Here is a 21,558-nt window from a genome sequence, read left to right as displayed (position 1 = left end):
TTTGTGTTTTACAAAATAAAATTCAGGTTGTCTTAATCAGCAATAGATCTATGAACTCCTAAAATTCATACTTACTTGTTCAGCAGAGACAGTCTTATGAATACTCCAGAATTTGCTTTTTAATCCTTACTTTAGATGTAAGATCACGCATAAGAGGAAGTGGCACTCCTTTTTTTTTTTACTATACAATGTGTGCTGTTGGTGTTGGAGGTGGTTACAATTCCCAGTGTTTAGTGAAATGCATGCTTCCATGGAACCGATACTGCTTAATTTACAGCCACTCTCGCATGGTTCACAGATGCAGTGACTGAGGGTACAGAAGTGTGACATAATGATATGATACGGTCAGTCACTGAGGCTGGGAACCAAACAACTAGCAAAATAAAAGAGATCTGTGTCATCAGAGATACCAATCGGAACCCCTAAACTACAAACAGGAAAGGTTAATGGCAGGCAAGCCCGGATTAGAAAGCTTAGGTCCCTGGAGCAATTACACAGAAGGCCCCACATTCGCTGGACTTTTTGCTTCTCTTTTTTTTCAATCTTCTTTCCCTTTTTCTTCTAGCTTGCTTGTCTGATGTTTACATATTTGCATCCTCTTTCTAATTTCTATTCTGCCCCTCCAGGCCCAGTGCCCTACTACTGCTGTTGATACTTCTCTTTCAGCATGCTAACGCTGGGCCATAATAATTTTAATTAGTGTAATATTAGTAAAATTCAGCCCAAGGGGATGCATGTGCCTATCATCTGCTATTGCCTGTCTGCCAAGGCTGAGGGCAGGTGAGTAGGGCCCTGTTTAAAAAACTTACAATCAAGAGGGAGTTAGAGTGTATTGCACAGTAGGTAAAAGTGCCACTGTTAGGGATCGACCAGCCACACTAGTATAAGTGTATTGCAGGAAAGGGCCTAGGAAAGGTGAGCTAAAGGAACATGGGAGGGCGTTAAAGTGTAATGTTGTAAGCATTACACAATGTTGTAAGCGTCCTTAAAGAATTGGGTCTTGAGGGATTTTTTTTAAGGACTGAAAACAGGGGGAGCCCTGTGAAGGGTTTTGAAAGTAAGAGTCAGAAAATTAAAATGAAGCGGCCAGGCAGCCAGTGAAAAGACTGACAGAGGGGAGAAGTGTTAGTGAAGTGATGGGAGAGGAAGATAAGTCTGGCAGCAGCATTAAAGGTGGATTGTACAGGGTGAGACGGGTAAGAGGGAGACCAGCTAAGACAGAGTTACAATAATCGAGGCAGGTTATAATGAGGGCTTGACAAGAACCTTGGTGGCACCTTGTGTTAGGAAGGGATGGATGCAGGAAATGTTTTAAGATGGAGACAGCAGTTTTTAGAGACAGACTGAATGTGGCGGTGAACGAGAGTTCAGATTGCACCATTAACATTAAGGGAAACTGATAAGGAAATGTTAGCATTGGAGGGAGGGAAGATGAGAAGTTTGGTTTTGAAGAGTTTTAGGAAATGTGCAGACATCCAGGTAGAGACAGATGCAGCCCAGTTAGTTACACAAGACAGGGAGAACAATCAGCAGAGGATCTGGGTGTCAGCATACAGGTGGTATTGAAAGTCAAAGGATGAGATTGGTTTGCCAAGTGAGGTAGTGTAAAGAGAGAACAGAAGGGGTCTTAGAACTGAGACTTAAGGTACTCTGACAGAGATGCTGACGGTGCGGTACAATGTGAACCAGGAGACAGCAGTGCCACACAGACCAAGATCATGAAGAGTCTGATGCAGAAGAGGGTGGTCCAGGGTGTCAAAAAACAGCAGAAACATCCAGTACGATTAGCATACAGTAGTGTCCCTTGTATTTAGCAGTGCAAACACTCATTGTTGTACCTCTCCAGCCCTTTGTCAAACAGACTGCTTTCTGCTCCAACCAAATATTTCACATTTTGACTCATCAGCCAGAGCACTTGCTGCCATTTTTATGCACTCCAGTCCCTGTGTTTTCATGAATAGTTGAGTTGCTTGGCCTTGTCTCCCCTTCGAAGGTATGGCTTTTTGGCCACACGTTTTCCAGGAAGACCGATTTTGACCAGACTTCTCCGTATATGGGTATACCAGGGCCCCAATGGTTTCTGCCAACGCTGAGCTGAAGGCACTGCTGGATAACTTCCGATTGCGAAGAGAAGTAAGCATGATGTCTCTTTCATCTGCTGCACTAACTTTCCTTGGCCAATCACTGCATCTACGGTCCTCAACATTGCCTGTTTCTTTGTGCTTCTTCAAAAGAGCGTGGACAGAACATCTGGAAGCCCCCATCTGCCTTGACATTTTTGCCTGGGAGAAACTTTGCTGCAGCCCGCGTGGTCAAATCCAACAGATGAGCTACTGTTGCTCAAATTGCTGAAAAAGTTAACAGTTAAGTTATCGCAGTTTGTTGCTTATGGGTCTGCGTAGCTGCAGATCAGCCAGGGTGCCCATGTTGATGCCTGTACACTGCCAAAAGCGCCTACAATGGGCAGGTGGGCATAAGAACTGGACCACGGAGCAATGGAAGAAGGTGGCATGGTCTGATGACCAGTGTTCCCTCTTAGCTGTGCGCTTGTGCGCGCACACATAGCTTTCAGAGGGAGCGCACACGAACAAAAATTGTGCGCACAACCAGTAGCGTACCGAAGGGGGGCGGTCCGCTACTTGTTGTGTGCACGGCACCCCTCCAGAGACGGATAGTAATGTCCGCCGCTAGAGGAGCAAGCTCGGTTGGGGAGATCAAGGATCTCCCTCTAACCGTCCTTAAAAAAATCAAGGGAGCTGGAGGTCTGTTAATGCAGACCTCCGATCCTGCTCCCTTTCGATGCGCGCGGCAACTGATGCTGTGCGTCAGGATTTGTTGTCATATCCCGGCGCACAGCACTGAAGCCACGCCCACCGCCTCCACTGCAAAGGAAGGCGAGGACACAGAAGAGGGAAGAACGAAGAGGAGGAAAAGTTACAGGTAGGAAAACATTCTGTGAGAGTGAATTAGTAAGTGTGTGAGAGTGATGGGTGTTATGCTGCAGTTTAAACTGAATGTTTATGAATGAGTGTGTGTGTGATAGCATGGATGTGTAAGTGTGTGTGTGGGGGGGATAGCATGACATAGGAATATGATTACAGGCTCCCTATCATGCTCAGGTTCCAGCATGTACTGGCTGCCTGAGCATGATAGTATTGCTGTTAGCAATTATATATTTTTTTGTTCAATTTTGGTGTGTTAACCACACCTTTATTAAAAGTAAGTAACACACCAAAATTGGACAGAACAATTCGATAACAATATTAATATATATATATGATTGCTAACAGCAATCCCACTCCTATCATGCCCAAGCAATCAGTACATGCTAGAACCTGGGCATGATAGGAGTGTGATTGCTGTTAATTTTAAGGCAAGACAAGAGGCTTCCTATTTTGCATATCTTCCTTTACTCTCACTGACAGCAGCAAAGAAAGAGTTAACATAACACTGGTAAAAACCAATAAAAAACAAGGTATAACAGCATATAAACCCTAAAACACCCCTAATCTTCCTCTTTCTTTGCTGCTCACCGTAACTACAGGTCAGATCATTTGTTTATGATTCGTTCTGCTTGGTATTTATTGTCTAATTATATACATGGTATGTGTATATATATATATATATATATATATATATATATATATATAGATATATGTATATATATATAGATATATGTATATATATATATAGATATATGTATATATATAGATATATGTATACACACATATATTTCTTTAGTTTTGCTTGTTATGCATATTTTGGTGCTTATTTTCTTTTAATTTTATTTATAGTTATTTTATTGTTATACTTATATTCATTTATAATTCTTTGTATGTCTTTGGTGTAGGGGTCTTTGCCCCTTTTTGGTTCTTGGGCCCTTGGTCCGTTCCTCCCAGTGTCTTTTCTGTTTTCCACTTTTCTGAGTGTGGTAGTTCTGTTACCTCAGCCACATGTGCTCTTTTTCCTGCAGCCATCTTGGTTTCTATATTTCATTAGATTTGACATGCTGCAATTTATACACTGTGAATTGTGTGTTACAGGTTTAATCCTGTCTTGATTGAGGAAAATCCTCTATATTCCCTGTGCCCAGGGTGTTTGTCTATTTGGAGGTGAGCAATCCGTTTTGAATAACATCTGTTGTTTCTGAGAGTGGCAGTTCTTTTACCTCTGCCGCCTGTGCTCTCTTTCTCTGGCGGCCATCTTGGTTTCTATATTTCATTAGTTTTTTACATACTGCAATGTATGCACTGAGAATTTTGTGTTACAGGTTTAATCCTGTCTTGATTGAGGCGAGTCCTCTATATTCCCTGTGCCCAGGGTGTCTGTATATTTGGAGATGAGCCCTCCGTTTTGAAAAACATCTGCTGTTTCTGAGAGTGGCAGCTCTTTTACCTCTGCCACATGTGCTCTCTCTCTGGCGGCTATCTTGGTTTCTATATTTCATTAGTTTTTTACATACTGCAAGGTATACACTGAGAATTGTGTGTTACAGGTTTAATCCTGTCTTGATTGAGGCGAGCCCTCTATATTCCCTGTGGCCAGGGTGTCTGTCTATTGGGAGATGAGGCCTCCATATTGTAAAACATTCACTGTTTCAGAGCAGCTTATTTATAAACTGTCATGGGCCAGCATGCCTTGCATCCTTCATCAGTAATAATGGATGCCTATATCCAGGGTAAGCCCCTGTGTGTTGTGGGGGTCTTTTAGGGTGAGCCCCTTTTATATATCAATCTCCCAGACTCCTTTTGTGTACTATGTCTCAGGACGATACTCCCAACCAGGATACCTTTATGGCGTGGCTGGAGTCTAGGTTTTCCAGTTCTGTGGAGACTTTTCTTTCTAAGATGTCTGCCTCTATACCCTAGTCTGCCCAGACTCTCCCTCCTGTACCTGTGGCCCCTGCCAGTATGGATTCTGACCCCGAGAAATCTGAGGAGGCAGACCACACTAAGCGCCCTTGGAAGGGTAATAGTGCCTCTGCTGGTAAAGGCAAGGCCCCAGCAAAGCACCCAAAAACCTCTGCCACCTCCCTGCCCTCTGGATATGAGCGTCCTTTTCAACTCCCACTGTCTATAGTGGATGAGTGGCAGGCAGACTCTGCGGATGAGTCAGAGGCTTCTGTTAACCTGGCTTCGTCCAGGACCATGGACTCACGCTTCGTCCGTGAGTGTCTGGTGGATGAGCCCCACCATGCTGAACCCCATTGCTCTATGAGAGCATCCATCACCCCCCATTCGGCTTCTACCTCGACGGACAGCCCGGTCCTTGACCCAACCGGCTCCTCTTTATTTGACCCCACCACGATGTGCCCCCCCCAGGGCCGCTGAGTGGGCTCCACCAGAGTATATTGCACTATACTTACACAAGTGGTTGCGCAGACCCTTTCCTAAGGAGGCGCGCAACAAGCTTCGGGCTGAGTGTCCCCATCCCTCGCTTCAGGACAAGGTGGCTGTTACCTCAGAGTTCGACCCTAATGTGGTCGCTCTCCTTTCTTTGAATAAGAGAGATCTTAGGAAGGGTCTGGAACAGGGTCTCAAGTACGCTCAGGATAAGATCCTGGATTTAGTGCGTCTGGCCGATCAAATCCTCTCCCTGGCTGACCGAGCGTTCCTGCAGGCCACTCCCTTGGATCCTAAACTTATCTGGGAGTGGGCCTTGCGTGTGATCTGCCTAATAGGCACCGCCAATGTAGCTGTGGCCACGGAACGGCATAAGACGGCCCTCCTACGGATGACCCCCGTCTGGCAAAGCTGGGTTCGATGGATCTCGTTGCAGCAGCTTACGGTCTGTGGTTTGGGGACGGTTTTGTGAAGAAGCTTAACAGGCATGTGTCCCTGATGACCTCATGGAACAAGTCGAGGTTCTCCATGAGAAAGGTGTTCCAGACTGGCCCTCGTTTTTCCGGCGGGGCCGGGTTGCTAGCCGCTCATCCTATCAAGGCTCAAGGGCTTTCCAGCAGGCACAGCCGGCCTATCGCGGTTCCTTCCAGCACCGCTCTTTCACACCTAGAGGAGGAAGTAGAGGCAGAGGTTCTACCGTTTTCCCCAGGGTCGCTCTGGATTCGGTAAGTCCAGATGTTTCTTGTCTTTTGTCCCCTCCACAGGTTGCAGGCAGAGTATCTCATTTTTTCCACAACTGTGATTGGATTACTTCAGACTCCTGGGTCCTCCAGACGGTGCGCGGGTATTGGATCGATTTCGTCTCCCCGCCACTCCAGGTCCGGAAACGTTCCGGCGAGTTTTGCCCGGTCATCAACCTGTCGGCAATTCCACTGGGGCAGACAAGTATGGCAACTCAAATTGCTCCCATTCGGTCTCAGTTCTGCCCCCTGGTGCTTCACGAAGCTCCTACAGCTGGTGATGGTTTTCTTCTGATCTCAAGGTATCTGATGTATTGTTTATCTCGACGATATCCTTTTTTCCAGCTGTCGGGACACCCTAAGGGGTCAGATGGTTTTCATGTTTCATCAATTTGGTTGCAGCTTCCAGGCACAAAGTTTGTTGCCATCCAGAAGGAGATCTGCGCCCTGCTCAAGGAGGACTCCTACTCCCTCCGCTTACTCGCGCGTGTGGTGGTCTACTCGTGTCTTCCATTCAGGCGATCTTCCCGGGTCCTCTACGCTACCATGTACTTTATCACCTTACGGCTCGACATCTACGCAGGTTGCCATTGTATGATCAGCCGGTCCGCCTCACCCCAGAAGTACACTTGGAATGGGCGTGCAGTTTTCGGTTCCCATCCAGATTTCGTCCTGGAGTCCGGCGCCAGCATGCTGGGCTGGGGAGCAGCTACCCTCATGGAGGTGACCGGTGGACGTCAGAGGGGGAGTTCCCTTCACATAAATTGCTTGGAACTGATTGCAGGATCCTTCGCAATCAGGAGCCTGGCAAAGGACTGGTCCGATTGCTGTGTTCTCCCCCGGATGGACAAGGTCTTGCGGTGCGGTACATCAATCGCTTGGGGGGCACCCGCTCTCAGCGCCTCACAGAACTGACGAAGGACATTTTCAAGTTCTGTCTGGATCGCAACATCACCCTGCAGGTGGAATATCTCCCGGGGGTGGAGAATCTCATGGTGGCCTAGTTTTCAAGGCACTGGAGGGAAATAAGTGACTGGAGGCTTCACAGACAGCCTAGGGTAATTCACTACCTTCGGCGAGTTCTAGTAACTTCGCTCCGGCACGCACAGCCATGGTTCCTGGCGCTGCTTGGAATGTCGATGCTTTCGGACCCAGACGGGCAGGCTCATCCCTGCATATTGGGGGGTCGATCGTCGCTGGTGGCTTGGACGATTCCCCGAGCGGACTCTGGTTTATCAGGAGACAGCTCATTTCTTGCTCAGGGAGTCCTAGGCTCCAGGCACCAGGAAGATTTACCAGTCAGCTTGGAGAAGCTGGTCTGCTTGGTGTGCGGCACAACAAGTGGATCACCATTTGGCCCCTGTAGCGCTCATCCTCAATTTTTTGGGCGATAAGTCGTATCGAACCATTAACGTTTTCCATTGGGCGATCTCTTTGGCTATTAAGGTTGCGCAGGTGAGTCGGTGCGGAGAGAGCTCCCTTGCTTTGTCAGTTGTTGAAGGGCATCTGCCTGTCTCATCCTCTGGCTGCTCGCTATGATTCCTTGTGGGATGTCGCAGTGGTTCTGAACTTCTTCCAGTCTTGGCCGGACGACGAGTCTTTGTCTTTCAAACAGCTGTCAACTAAACTTTCACTGCTGTTATGCCTTTTATCGTTTCAGAGTCTCTGCTATGAGGGCATTCGATGCTCCTGCTATCTTTTTCCCCGGAGGGGATTATTTTCCGTGTCCATAGGAGGACTTTCTACTTCTGCGTCCTATCTGTAATGTTTGAGGATCTTAACCTTTGTGTCGCCAGGTGTGTTCGCACTTTTGATCTCGTATGTCAAGCCTTTGCGGCAGTTTTCTGTTCCTACGTTTCCTTGGCGGGCTCTTTTCGGGTTCATTCAGGGTGATATTTTGCGGGCGACAGCTTCCACCTCTTGTACCATCTATTTTCGCCCGTTGTCTTTGGCGTTAAAACTGCAAAATAGGAAGCCTCCTGTCTTGCCTTAAAATTCTAAATTATTCTAGCCTTGGTGCCTAAATAATTGTAATTTTAATAAAGACTCCTTTCTTTGCTGCTGTCGGTGAGAGTAAAGGAAGATATGCAAAATACTCGCCTCCTGTCTTTATTAAAATTACAATTATTTAGGCACCAAGGCTAGAATAATTTAGAATCATATATATATATATATATATATATATATACTAGGCCAGACACTAAAGTGGTAGGCATACACCACATCAATGTTTGGCTTAGTATTTAGTGATTGGGGTTATGCTGCATTATTGTCAATGTCTGTGATAGGTGTTATGTTGTACTACGGTCAATGTGTGCCTCTGTATATAGTGATAGGTGTTATGCTGTACCACCGTCAGTGCGTGCCTCAGTATATAGTGATAGATGTTCTGCTGTACCACTGTCAGTGTTTGCCTCAGTATATAATGATAGCAGTTATGCTGTACCACTATCAATGTTTGCCTCACTATATACTGTTAGCAGTTATGCTGTACCACCGTCAATGTTTGCCTCAGTATATAATGATAGCAGTTATGCTGTACCACCGTCAATGTCTGCCTTAGTAAATAATAATAACAGTTATGCTATACCCCTGTCAATGTTTGCCTAATGATAGAAGCTATGCAGTTTTAAAGTGTGTGTGTGGGGGTCCCACATACAGGATCCGCCCCAGGTGCCAAATACTCTAGGTACGCCCCTGCGGACAACAGTTTTTCCCAATTTTTTTTTTTATCCTTTATGCGGCCTGGAGCCTCCGCTCGTGATTCGCTCATAATTTACTTATGCAGTGAGAATTTCACCTTTAAAAAAACATTACAGTAAGTAATACTGTTGTGTAACTAATACTACATTATCACACTATAATGTAGTGTTATTAACCATGAGCGAGCTATACCAAAAATATAGAATAACAATTTAAATTTAACATTTGCAGAAGCATATTGTGCGCACAAAATTTTGGCTCTGGGAAAAATTTTTCACAAGAGAAATTTTCTGCGCACACCACCTAAGAAAAATTAGAGGGCACATTGCTGATGACTCACATTATCTTTACATCACGTGGATGGCCAGGTACGTGTGCATTGCTTACCTGGAGAACACATGGCACCAGAATTCATCCATTGAATCGCAAATTACAGGACTCAAAGGATCTGCTTGGTGCCAGATACCACACTTCTTCTTCAGAGGTCTAGTGGAGTCCGTGCCTCAATGGGTTAGGGCTATTTTGGTGGCAAAAGGGGAGCTACACAATATTAGAGAGGTGGTCATAATGTTATGGCTGATGTTATGGCGGTGTGTGTATATATATATATTTGCTACTCTTCATGGAGCGCCACTTTTCAGCTGATAGACTAGTTGCTCAGAGCACATTCACAAAACACAGACCGTGCCTTGCTCAAAGACATCAATATCATGTCAATACCCTAGAAGGGGTGTGAGCAGGGGGTGTGAGCAGAATAAGGTCAAGCCACTGTCTATGAAAAATGACTCCAGAGGAAGATGTGTAGTCCTACCTCCTAGCATTTTTTTTCATTAGTTCTTTATTCTTTTTTTGTTAAAAATACATAAAATATTAGTGTCAGAGTAACGGCTCAAGTCCAAAAGTACAAGACAAGTGTAAAACAGAGCATTGAGAAAAAGACTAAATTATACATATAACATTTGAAACTTATGAAAGTTTATTATAGCATGTTAAAAAAAGGCTTTTTTAACATGCTATAATAAACTTTCATAAGTTTTAAACTGCTATTTTGAGCTGTGGATGGGTGATTCTCTACTATTATATTAAAAAAAAATTATTTCGGGTGTGCATGAACTCTTGCATTTATGTATATATATATATATATATATATGTATTTATATATATATATATATATATATATATATATATAGTAACTAATTCATTGTCTGTTTTACAAATCAAAAACTGAAATCTAGCATTTGGATTTTCTAAATGGTAGTTTTTTATTCTATCCAGTGAGTTAAGTGTATAAGACAAATGTCGATTTTCTGTTGTTATTAATTTTATCAATAAGGATCTTTTAAAAGGAGAATTTAATCCCCTCGTATTTAAAGAGACAAATTTAACCATATAATTTATTGTTTGTTACCGATCTTACTATTAATTTGTGGTTTCATCTTATTCGGGAATAAATAAAAAAATCCATGGGTTATGTATTAGTGTAAATATGTATATATAAAATTAGTGATTAATCCTTTCCTTTCTTACCGTAACTTATATTACATCTTTCCCACTTCCTTCCTTTCCCTTACTTTCCACTTCTTCTCACCCGCTATCTTCTATTATCAATCTCTCTGTTTAAATCTTTCTTTATGTGTAACTGTATTTATTCTCTTCAACAGATAAATTAAATTTGTGAATCTTATATATTTTAACTTTAAATGTTCTATAATGTGTAATAATAGTAAGGGAGAGGAAACTAAAAAAAAAATTAAAACGTGCAGGTATATCTCTTTATGGGGTTTTAAAATGTGTGAGTTGTAATTCTCATTGCCTATTATATTGTGACTTTCCCTTTCATTAAGTGATATATTTTATAATGTGATATATCTCATTGTGTGTCATTATTTCTCCTTCTTATAAATAAATTAAATGTGTGAATATTGTGTCAAGTTCCCCTTTTCCTTCAATAAAGGATATAAAAAATTAAAGTTTTATATATTGTATAGTGAGGGAATTAGAAGGGAGAAGGGATAAAAACAAAGCAAGTGTTTTATATACCGTATTTGCTCGAATATAAGACGCACCCCAAAAGTTGAATATTAATTTAGGAAAAAAGAAGAAGCCTGAATATAAGACTACCCTATAGGAAAAAAGTTTTACTGGTAAATAATAAAGAATGTAAACTATTTTTTTCGTATTTAATAAAATCTATGATTGAGAATTTTTTTGGGGGGGTTACTTCCTTTTATTTGCCAACCTGCTCACAGTTATGCACATCTGCCCACAGGCTTGCACTCTGCCCCCCAGAAATGCCTTATACCCCCTATATGCCACTCTTCAGGAATTCATTGGGAAGAACAGTATTGTTAGCAAAAATCAGCATGGTTTTATGAAACATAGGTCCTGTCAAACTAATTTAATTGCATTATACGAAGAAGTAAGTAGAAGTGTAGATCAGGGTGTTGCAGTGGATGTAATCTACTTGGATTTTGCAAAGGCGTTTCACACGGTTCCACACAATAGGTTAGTATTCAAACTGAAGGGAATTGTTCCACACAATAGGTTTGTATTCAAACTGAAGGAAATTGTTCTTGGGTAGAACATTGGCTTGGAGATAGAGTACAGAGAGTTGTTATTAATGGTAATTTTTCAAGCTGGTCAAAAGTGGTAAGCGGTGTCCCTCAGGGTTCTGTTCTGGGACCAATTTTATTCAACATATTAATAAATGACCTGGCAATAGGCATTGGAAGTCATGTTTCTGTGTTTCAAGATGACACTACACTAGGTAAAGTAATACAGTGCGAGCAGGATATTACAGTGCTGCAGAGGGATCTAAATAGACTGGGGGACTGGGCACACAAATGGCAGATGAAATTCAATGTAGATAAATATAAAGTTATGCACTTCGGGGTAGGGAATGCACAAGCAACCTACACCCTAAACGGTAGTGAATTAGGGGTAACGACAAATGAGAAGGATTTGGGAATTGTTATAGACAACAAACTAGGCAACAATTTGCAATGTCAGTCAGCAGTTGCTAAGGCCAGTAAGGTATTGTCGTGTATAAAAAGGGGCATCAATTCGCGGGATAAAAATATAATTTTGCCTCTGTATAAATCAATGGTAAGGCCGCACCTTGAATATGCTGTGCAATTCTGGGCACCTATTCTAAAGAAGGATATCATAGCACTAGAAAGGGTGCAGAGGCGGGCTACAAAATTAATAAAAGGAATGGAGCAGTATAGTTAACAAATTTAAATCTGATATGGGGATATGATGGGGGGATATGATAGCATTATATGAATATATTCGGGGTGAATACAAACCATTGTGTGGAAATCTGTTCATAAACAGGACTATGCATAGGACACGTGGTCATGCGTTTAGACTGGAAGAAAGGAGATTTAGTCTAAAGCAGAGGAAAGGGTTTTTTATAGTAAGGACAATAAGGATGTGGAGTTCTCTGCCTGCAGAGGTAGTTTTATCGGAGTCTGTACAGACGTTTAAACAGCAACTGGATGGATACTTGGAAAAACATAATATTCGGGGATATAATCTTTAATTATGGGGAAACAGCTTATTGATCGAAGGAGAAATCTGACTGCCATTTTGGGGTCAAGAAGGATTTTTTCCCTGGTTAGTGCAAAATTGGAAAGAGACAAACTGGGGGTTTTTTGCCTTCTTTTGGATCAACAGCAACACATTAACAAATATAGGAAAGGCTGAACTTGATGGAAGCATGTCTTTTTTCTGCCTATATAACTATGTAACTCTGCCTCAGATATGCCTTATAGCCGCTATATGCCACTCTGCCCTCAGATCAACGGGAACACCCACTGAAGTCAGTGGGCAGTTCTGGCAGCGTCCTGCACGGAAGAGCTAAGAAGTTCCCTGGTATGTATACACAATACATATAAACAGTACTTACTACTACATCCCCCACTGGGTCATGAAATTAAATAGGCTACAACTTTTTACCATTTTAAGGATTCTTACATGTGTTTTAGCCATGATTTTCATTACTTGTGATTACTTTAAGAGGGACATTGAATATGCTTGAGATTGACATAAGGTTATCTTGAGCATAGAACAAGTTCAAATACCAATTAATATATATTTTCACAAACAATACTCAAATCTTTTTCTTATTTTGGGGGTAGGTGTCTACTATACATGAGTACAAAATAACACAAAATAATTCACATTCTATGTTTCTGACATTGAAGTAAATATGTATGTACACATGAAAAACACACTAGTAGTTAGCGTATGTTAAACAGATAATGCTTACTCATTTCAAGATATTCTTCAAACAGTCCATATGGATTGATAGGCTGCAAATTATAATCCTTTTCCCACTGAGGAAAGTTAGCTTTGCCTCGGGGTCCATATTCTTGTCGTAATCTTCTGCGTGTCCACCAATTCTGAATCAATCTGAGTAGTTAAATAACAAGAAAATGTCAAAAGAAACTAGTATTACAAGCATACAGTGAAGGAAATTATTTGAACCCCAGCTGATGTTGTACATTTGCCCACTGACAAAGACATGATGGGCATAATTTTAATGGTATGTTTATTTGAACAGAAAAACACATTTAAAATAAGTTATAAATTGATTTTCATTTTCTTCAGTGAAATAAGTATTTGATCCCCTATCAATCAGCAAAATGTCTGGCTCCCAGGTGTCTTTTATACAGGTAACAAACTGAGATTAGGAGCACTATTTTAAAGGGAGTGCTCCTAATCTCAGTGTGTTACCTGTATAAAAGACACCTGTCCACAGAAGCAATCAATCAGATTCCAAATTCTCCACCATGGCCAAGACCAAAGAGCTGTCCAAGGATGTCAGGGACAAGATTGTAGACCTACACAAGGCTGGAATGGGCTACAATACCATAGCCAAGCAGCTTGGTGAGAAGGTGACAACAGTTGGTGCGATTGTTCGCAAATGCAAGAAACACAAATTAACTGTCTGTGGCTCCATGCAAGATCAATGCTCATGAGAACGGTGAGGAATCAGCCCAGAACTACACGGGAGGATCTTGTCAATGATCTCAAGGCAGCTTGGACCATAGTCACCAAGAAAACAATTGGTAACACACTACGCTTCTCCAAGGTCCCCCTGCTCAAGAAAGCACATGTACAGGCCCGTCTGAAGTTTGCCAATGAACATCTGAATAATTCAAAGGAGAACAATTCCCCCCCAGGTTATTTCTCCCCCCCCCTGCCGAATTTGCAACCGCTCATCGGACACTGTGGGCAGGGCCGGCCAACCAACATTCAAAGTGGCCGCCCGGTCACAAAATTGAAAGCTTCGTTAGGCAGCCGGTGGAGGCGGTCTTACAGCTGCACGACGGCTGCTTTCAATTTCGCTGCTTTGAACTTTGTGGCCGGGCGGTCACTTTGAATGTTGGTCTGCAGTGGCAGCAGTGTGTTTGGGTGTCGTTGTGGCAGAGCCTGTCCTGGTGTGTGTGTGTTTGGGTGTCGGTGTGGCAGAGCCTGTCTGGGCGTGTGTTTGGGTGTCGGTGTGGCAGAGCCTGTCCTGGTGTGTGTGTCTGGGTGTCGATGTGGCAGAGCCTGTCCTGGTGTGTGTGTTTGGTGTCGGTGTGGCAGAGGCTGTCCTGGTGTGTGTGTTTGGGTGTCGGTGTAGCAGAGCCTGTCCTGGTGTGTGTGTTTGGGTGTCATTGTGGCAGAGCCTGTCCTGGTGTGTGTGTTTTGGTGTTGGTGTGGCAGAACCTGTCCGGGCGTGTGTTTGGGTGCCATTGTGGCAAAGGCTGTCCTGGTGTGTGTGTTTGGTGTTGTTGTGGCAGATCCTGTCCTGGTGTGTGTACTTGGGTGTCGGTTTGGCAGAGCCTGTCTTGGTGTGTGTGTTGGGTGTCATTGTGGCAGAGCCTGTCCCGGTGTATGTGTTTGGGTGTCAGTGTGGCGGAGCCTGTCCTGGTGTGTGTATTTAGGTGTCTGAGTGGCAGAGCCTGTCCTGGTGTGTGTGTTTGGTCATCTGTTTCCTGGCACTTAACTTACAGTAGCAACTATTTCATTTGTACTTATCCAGAGATAAAACGCCCTTCTGAATTTGTAGTCACTTCAGGAGACAAAACTTTCAAGGCCCTGAAATCATTTAGTGGAAAAGTTAAGTTATTGTGTTATTTACTCTATAATATTAATTTCAAGGATACTTCCATGTTGAATGACCAAGTATTGTTAGTCCAATAACAAAAGTATAATTCCATAGCACATTACTTTTAGCATTATATATATATATATATATATAATATAGTTTTTTCAGTGGTATGATTTAATGGTGGAAATAATGCCCCCCCAGTTTTGACTGTGATATCTTATGTGCCCCCTTATATATTGTTCCTAGAGTCGCCACTGCTCAAGAAGAACCTTAATCCCATAGAAAATCTGTGGAGGGAGCTGAAGGTTCGAGTTGCCAAACGTCAGCCTCGAAAACCTTAATGACTTGGAGAGGATTTGCAAAGAGGGACAAAATCCCTCTTGAGATGTGTGCAAACCTGGTGGCCAACTACAAGAAACATCTGACCCCTGTGATTGCCAACAAGGGTTTTGCCAGCAAGTACTAAGTCATGTTTTGCAAAGGTGTCGAATACTTATTTCACTGAGTAAAATGCAATACAATTTATAATTTATTTGAAATGCATTATTCTGGATTTTTTGTTATTATTCCGTCTCTCACTGTTCAAATAAACATTCCATTAAAATGATAGCCTGATCATGTCTTTGTCAGTGGCAGTGGCGACTCTAGAAACAATATATAGGGGGGGCACACAAGATACCACAGTCAAACTGGGGGGGGCATTAATAATTTCCACCATTAAATCATACCACTGAAAAAACACACACACACACACATATATATATATATATATATATATATATATATATTGCCAAAAGTAATGTGCTATGGAATGATACTTTTTTTATTGAACAGTACAGTGAGGCGATTACCTTTCCAATGGTATATGTTGGGGGTATGTAGCTGCTTAGATGCCTGAGATACAGGCATCTAAGCAGCATGCCCCCATTCCTCTTTAACTGACAATTGTCAGTTGTTAATAAAGTTGCGCGGTGACGTCATTGCGCGAGACGTCACCGGGCAGATGGGGTGGCCCCGGTGATGCCCTTCAGTGTGAGGGGCAGATCGCCGGGGTAGGTGGTGATGGAGGTCCACAGACCTCCATCAAGGTAAGATAGTGCTAGTGACGTCATGGTGTCGTCGTTAGCACCTGACTGGGACTGCTAGCGACGGCACCATGCCGTTGTTAGCAGTCAAGGACTGTCCTGGGTGGTTACAAATTCGGCGGGGGGGGGCAACAGGGGGGGCAAGGAATAACCTAGGGGGGGAAATTGCCCCCCCTTGCCCCCCTGTAGCGACGCCACTGGTCAGTGGACAAACGTATAAAATCAGCAGGGGATCAAATAATTTTTTCCTCACTGTATGTGTATATGTACAAGATGAATAACTCAGTTTGTGGGGTTTTTTAAACATGGGAAAATGTTTTGGGTTTGTTTGCATCTTTTTGTGTTAAGTAATTGATTTTGGTTTGTAATTGCAAATCAGATTTGCATTGTTCCAAATTCACAAATCTAACAAAATGGAAAATATTAGGCCACTCTGGCATATAGGGGGTTAAAAGGCATATCATGGGGCAGAGTGGCATATAGGAGGGTATAAGACATTTCTGGAGGCAGAGTGGCATATAGAGGGTTAAAAGGCACATCATGGGGCAGAGTGGCAAATAGGGGGTATAAGGCATTTCTGGGGGCAGAGTGGCAACCCTGGGGGCAGATGTGCATAATTGGGGGGGCAGGTTGGCAAATAAAAGGAAATAAAAAAATATAGATTTTTCTCAATCATAGCTTTTATTAAATATGAAAAAATTGTTTACATGAACTAATATTTACTAGTAAAACTTTTTTTCCTATAGGGTAGTCTTATATTCAGGCTTTTTGTTTTTTTCCTAAATTAATATTTAGATTTTGGGGGGTCGTCTTATAATCAGGGTCATCTTATAATCGAGCAGATACGGTATTTAACTTATTGATGTAGGCCCTGGGTTACAGACTGAAGTTAATCCAGTTGTAATTTTTTTGTTAACTTTCAGCAAGCAACACTTTTATATTCTGGTTATGTAATGATATCCACCTTTGTGGGATATAGATGGATATTGTCATATTGTTATAAATGACTGCAGGGCCGGCCCTGCCATGGAGCAGAGTGGGGCAATTGCCCCAGGTGGCCCTTTTGAAGAGCTGCAAAGTTTTTCTCTTCAGCTGCCCCTACATGGCCTTACTGCCTATTAAGAACATGGAATACTGGAGAAGAGCATGCTGTAGAGGCTTGGTGGCAGAGGAGTTACTGTACCCTCTCCCAACCTGTCAGAAAAGGCCAGAATACATTGCTGAGAAGAATTGCATTTACTATACAGTTATGGACACCTGCATAACAATAAATATTCCCTATGGTCAGCCCAGAGTTTTGACACAAATTCTCACATAGACAGTAGAATATTTAAAGATGATGTCCTACCTACTACCTAATTTAATAAATTCTTACTAAATACAACATTTCAAATATAATTCCCAGTGCACTGATGAATGTCAAAGATTACAAGACATAATCTTGTAAAATTGTCTATGGAACACTAATGTAATACAAAAGCAGCCATATGCTGTATTTCAACTGCAAAAGGTTCTGTTCTGTTTTTATGTGATTAAGCCATTAGAATTAAAGGATAACTGGGTTTATTCACAAAAGGAAGAGTAGTACAGCAGAGTAGTGATTGTACCTTCACTTTATCAAGTTGATTCTCACTGATTTAACTACACATTATACAGGGCCAGCCAACCTCTTCCAGCATAAGAAGCTATTGGCATTCCTGGGAACTTCAGGACTGCCCGCTGACATAGCGGGAAACACCCCAATTTAAATGAGAAATGGGCGGGGAGTGGGGTGTGTCAAGATCCTGCTCCGGGGGTATGGATTTTGCTTCATACGGAGTTCTCTGGGTCAAACCCGGAGAACTCCCAGGTATGCTTATTGGGGATAGGCTTTCATAATGTTTAGTGGAGGTAAGCAGTTGAAGCACCAACTCTCCCTTTAGTGAATTAACTTCAAAATGAAAGACTTGCTCAGGTCTAAATGCTTAACATACTAAAAAGTGCATGTGAAGTTTTATCTAATTGAAACAGGATCTTTAAGCCCTAGGAATATGGGTGCAGTGAGGTTTTGAATTAAAGTTGCAGCGAAGTTCATGATTTCAAGCTATCACTTAATAAAACTAATTGCCATTAATTGCAGGGTTTCTCCTTTTCAGATTCACTTACGGGTAGCCAAGTTCCATGAAGTTATTCCAGGTTTGTTTTAGAACCATTATAATTCCCATCTGCATGCATAGGTCAATAAGGCATCCACTGGGGTGACACTGGTGGAAGATGGGAAACATAGATATTAAAGGTATTCTATTCTGTACCAATGGTATACAAATCAAAATGGGCTGCCAACGCCAATCTATTCCACAAGATTTTGGAGTGTTTCTTTGTGATTTTTACCCATTCATTAAGCAGAGCATTTGTGAGGTCAGGCACTGATGTTGGACTAGAAGGTCTGTGTTTCAAACTCCGTTTCAGTTCATCCCTAAGGTGTTCTATGGGGTTGAGGTCAGGGCTCTGTGCGGGCAGGTCATGTTCTTCCACACAAAACTTATCCAATCATGTCTTTATAGACATTGCTTTGTGCACCAGTACAGCCCCAGAAATGTTCACTTACTACCTAATATGTCCCACCCACTGACAGGTACCATTATAACAGGATTATCAGTGTTACTCCTGGCAGTGGTCATCATTATACTGTGGCTGACCTTAACTCAATAATTAGAAGGGGTATTAAAATACTTTTGGTCATATGGAGTATGATAAATTAACCCCAATAAGGACTCTCCCTCAGATTTCTAGCATCATAGGTAAACTATGACTTCAGGTACTCTCAGCATCCATTTCCTGGTGGTGCCTCTTACTTGTTCAGGTCTGTTCTCAATTCACATGTGCCAATGTCACAGCTTATCCCACCTTCAGATATTTTCCTAATTTCCTAATACACTGGCAAGAAAAAGTAAGTGAACCCTTTGGAATTACCAGCATTTATGTATAAATTTGTTTTAAAATATGATATGATCTTCATCTAAGTTACAATAATGAACAAACACAATCTGTTTAACTAATGACACATAAATTGTTGTATTTGTTCTTGTTCATATTGAATACATCATTCAAACATTCACAGTCTGTGTTGGAAAAAGTATGTGAACCCCGGGACTAACCACTTCAATAAAGGCTAATTGGAGTCAGGAGTTGGCAAACCTGGAGTCCAATCAATCAAATGAGATTGGAGGTGTGCTTTAGAGCTACTGTGAGAGAAAAAAAAACACCCAAACATTTTGAGTGTGCTATTCTCAAGAAACTTCTACAGATGTGAACCATGCCTCGCAAAACATAAATCTCAGAATACCCACAAACATGAATTGTGGATTTGCATAAAGCTGGAAAGGGCAGAAAGTAATTTGAAATAGTTTACATATTAACCCCTTCGTGACAGTGGTTGAGTTTATTTTTTGTACCCTTCGTTTTAACATTTTTGCGGTGCTCATGTTTAGCTGTAATGTTCTTCTTTCCCATTTACTGAACCCACACAAGTTATATACTGTTTTTCTTTAGATGTCATTATTTTGATTGTATCATATCATTTACTATAAAAAAAGTATAAAATAGGGTGAAAAATTTAGAAAAAATTACTTTTTCTGACTTTTACTTGAAACCATATTTTACTTATCTATAAAAAGCTAATGAAAAAAACTGCTAACTAGATTCTACTATTTGTCCTGAGTTTAGAAATACCCAATGTTTTTATGTTTTTGGTTTTTTTTGTGCACATTATGGGGCAATAAATACAAGAAGCATTTTGCTATTTCAAAACCATTTTTTTCCAAATCTGGTATTTCTGCCCCCATGTGCTATTTGGAAAATCTATGAAGCCGTCCAATGCAATTTAGCCCATCAAACCATATATTTTTGAAGACTAGACAGCCAAGGGTATTTCAAATACTAGTATTTAGATTTTTTCCATGCACTAATTCTATGAGTAGTGTTTGTCAAACTTTGTGGTAGTATTTTCTTTCCATTTTTTTTTACTTCAGGTGCAAATTTACAGCTCCTGGTATATGTCACTGAACATTGAGTACAGTGATACCACCCATTCATGGGTTTGCCTGGCTGTTTGGGGGCAAAAGGGCCACATTTGGGACATGTTTTTTTTTCAATGTTGAACTTTGACATTTGGTGATCCTGTGCCCATGCCCTATTTGGTACATCTTTGAGCCTGTCCAATTCAATGTGCCCAATAAAACAATATACTTTTGAAAACTAGACACCACAGGATATTTCAGATGCTGGTATTTTAACTCTTTCCATGTACACATTTTACCATATATTTGGCCTTTTTTTGTTTTAAAAATTTTTTGGAACTGGAAGGTTCCCCTGACATCAGTGGAGAATTATTTTTACCATTTGTTTTAACTGATTTTTTTTCTTCTTCTTCTTCTTTGTCTTCTTATGATTATTATTATTTTTTAATGTATTTTACTAATCACATTGTGATTAGAAAGCTGGGCTCTGACTTGCATGGTTGAATGCAGTGCCTGTAGTCAACCTGCAAGGGAAGCCAGAGTTCCCAGGAGGGTCAGGAGAGACCCTCTTCGAAACATGTTTATTTTTTAAAGGACGCCACCATTTTGTGAGCGGCAAAATCTCCCGCAGTGGCAGTTGTGACCGATCTCCTGAGCGGTTACGGTGCATCCTGGTGTGGGTGTTCTGTGTCACTCAATGCCTCACTATTGAGGCATTTCAGTAACACCATCGAAGCTTAGGAGGCAATCGATCAACTCCTAAGGTCTTCTAAAACGGCTGTCCGCCACCATACAATGTATGGCGGACGTTGACGCCCTGAGAAGGCCCCTGATGCCATTCTCTGGGTTTTTACACCTGTTTAAAGTCATGACGTGCTAGACACGTCAATTGTCAATAACTGACTGTTTTTGGGTGACGTGCCTGTTTTGTGGGCTGATGAAACTAAGGTTTAATTGTTTGGAAAGTAAACGTAGAACTATGGCTCAAAAAGGGCACCGCAAACCACATAAAAACATCATCTCAATGGTGGCGTGAGCATCATAATTTAGGGCTGCTTTGCTGTCTCAGGGGCTGTACAGTTTGCCATTATCAAGGGGACAATGAATTTACAACTTTATCAATGTATCATAAAAAACAATGTCAAGATGGCTGTCTTTCAGTAGAAGTTGTGTAAGGACAAAACATCAAAGTAAATCTACTACAGAATTGTTTCAGAGAAAGAAAATCTAGCTTTTGGAGCGGCCCAGTCAGACCTTAACCCATTAGAGATAACCTCAAGAGAGCTGTTCAAACCACACATCCTAGGAATATGGCTGAGTTTAAGCAGTTCTGTAAGGAAGAATGACCCACAAGTCTGATCTCCCACTACCAGAAACACTTGTTAGAGGTTATTGTTGCCAAACAAGGTTTGACCAGTTATTAAATCCAAGGATTCACTTACTTTTTCCACAAGATCTGTGAATCTTTAATTGGTGTGTTCAATGACATGAATTACCGTATTTGCTCGATTATAAGACAAGTTTTTTTTCAGAGCAAGCTCTGAAAAATAACCACTGTCTTATATTCAAGGTCGTCTTCTAATCAGA

At 41.8% G+C, this 21,558-nt stretch overlaps 1 protein-coding gene across 1 annotated transcript in view; it reads right to left on the bottom strand.

Annotated features, from left to right (window-relative positions):
* ANO4 (anoctamin 4) overlaps nt 1-21,558 on the bottom strand; it is an 81,429-nt gene that overhangs the window by 11,187 nt on the left and 48,684 nt on the right. Inside the window, exons 19-20 of the mRNA XM_089486074.1 lie at nt 18,119-18,216; nt 13,059-13,201 (exon numbers count right to left, since the gene is read on the bottom strand). Of these exons, the coding sequence (XP_089342200.1) occupies nt 13,059-13,201; nt 18,119-18,216 (241 nt within the window). The remainder of the gene's footprint in view (nt 1-13,058; nt 13,202-18,118; nt 18,217-21,558) is intronic.

This window comes from Sceloporus occidentalis, unplaced genomic scaffold (assembly GCF_023333645.1).
Source record: "Sceloporus occidentalis isolate IW3139 unplaced genomic scaffold, rSceOcc1.0.p SCAF_28, whole genome shotgun sequence".
NCBI lineage: Eukaryota > Metazoa > Chordata > Lepidosauria > Squamata > Phrynosomatidae > Sceloporus > Sceloporus occidentalis.
The sequence above is the reverse complement of the archived record's forward strand: the minus strand, read 5'-3'. Positions and strand labels throughout refer to the sequence as shown.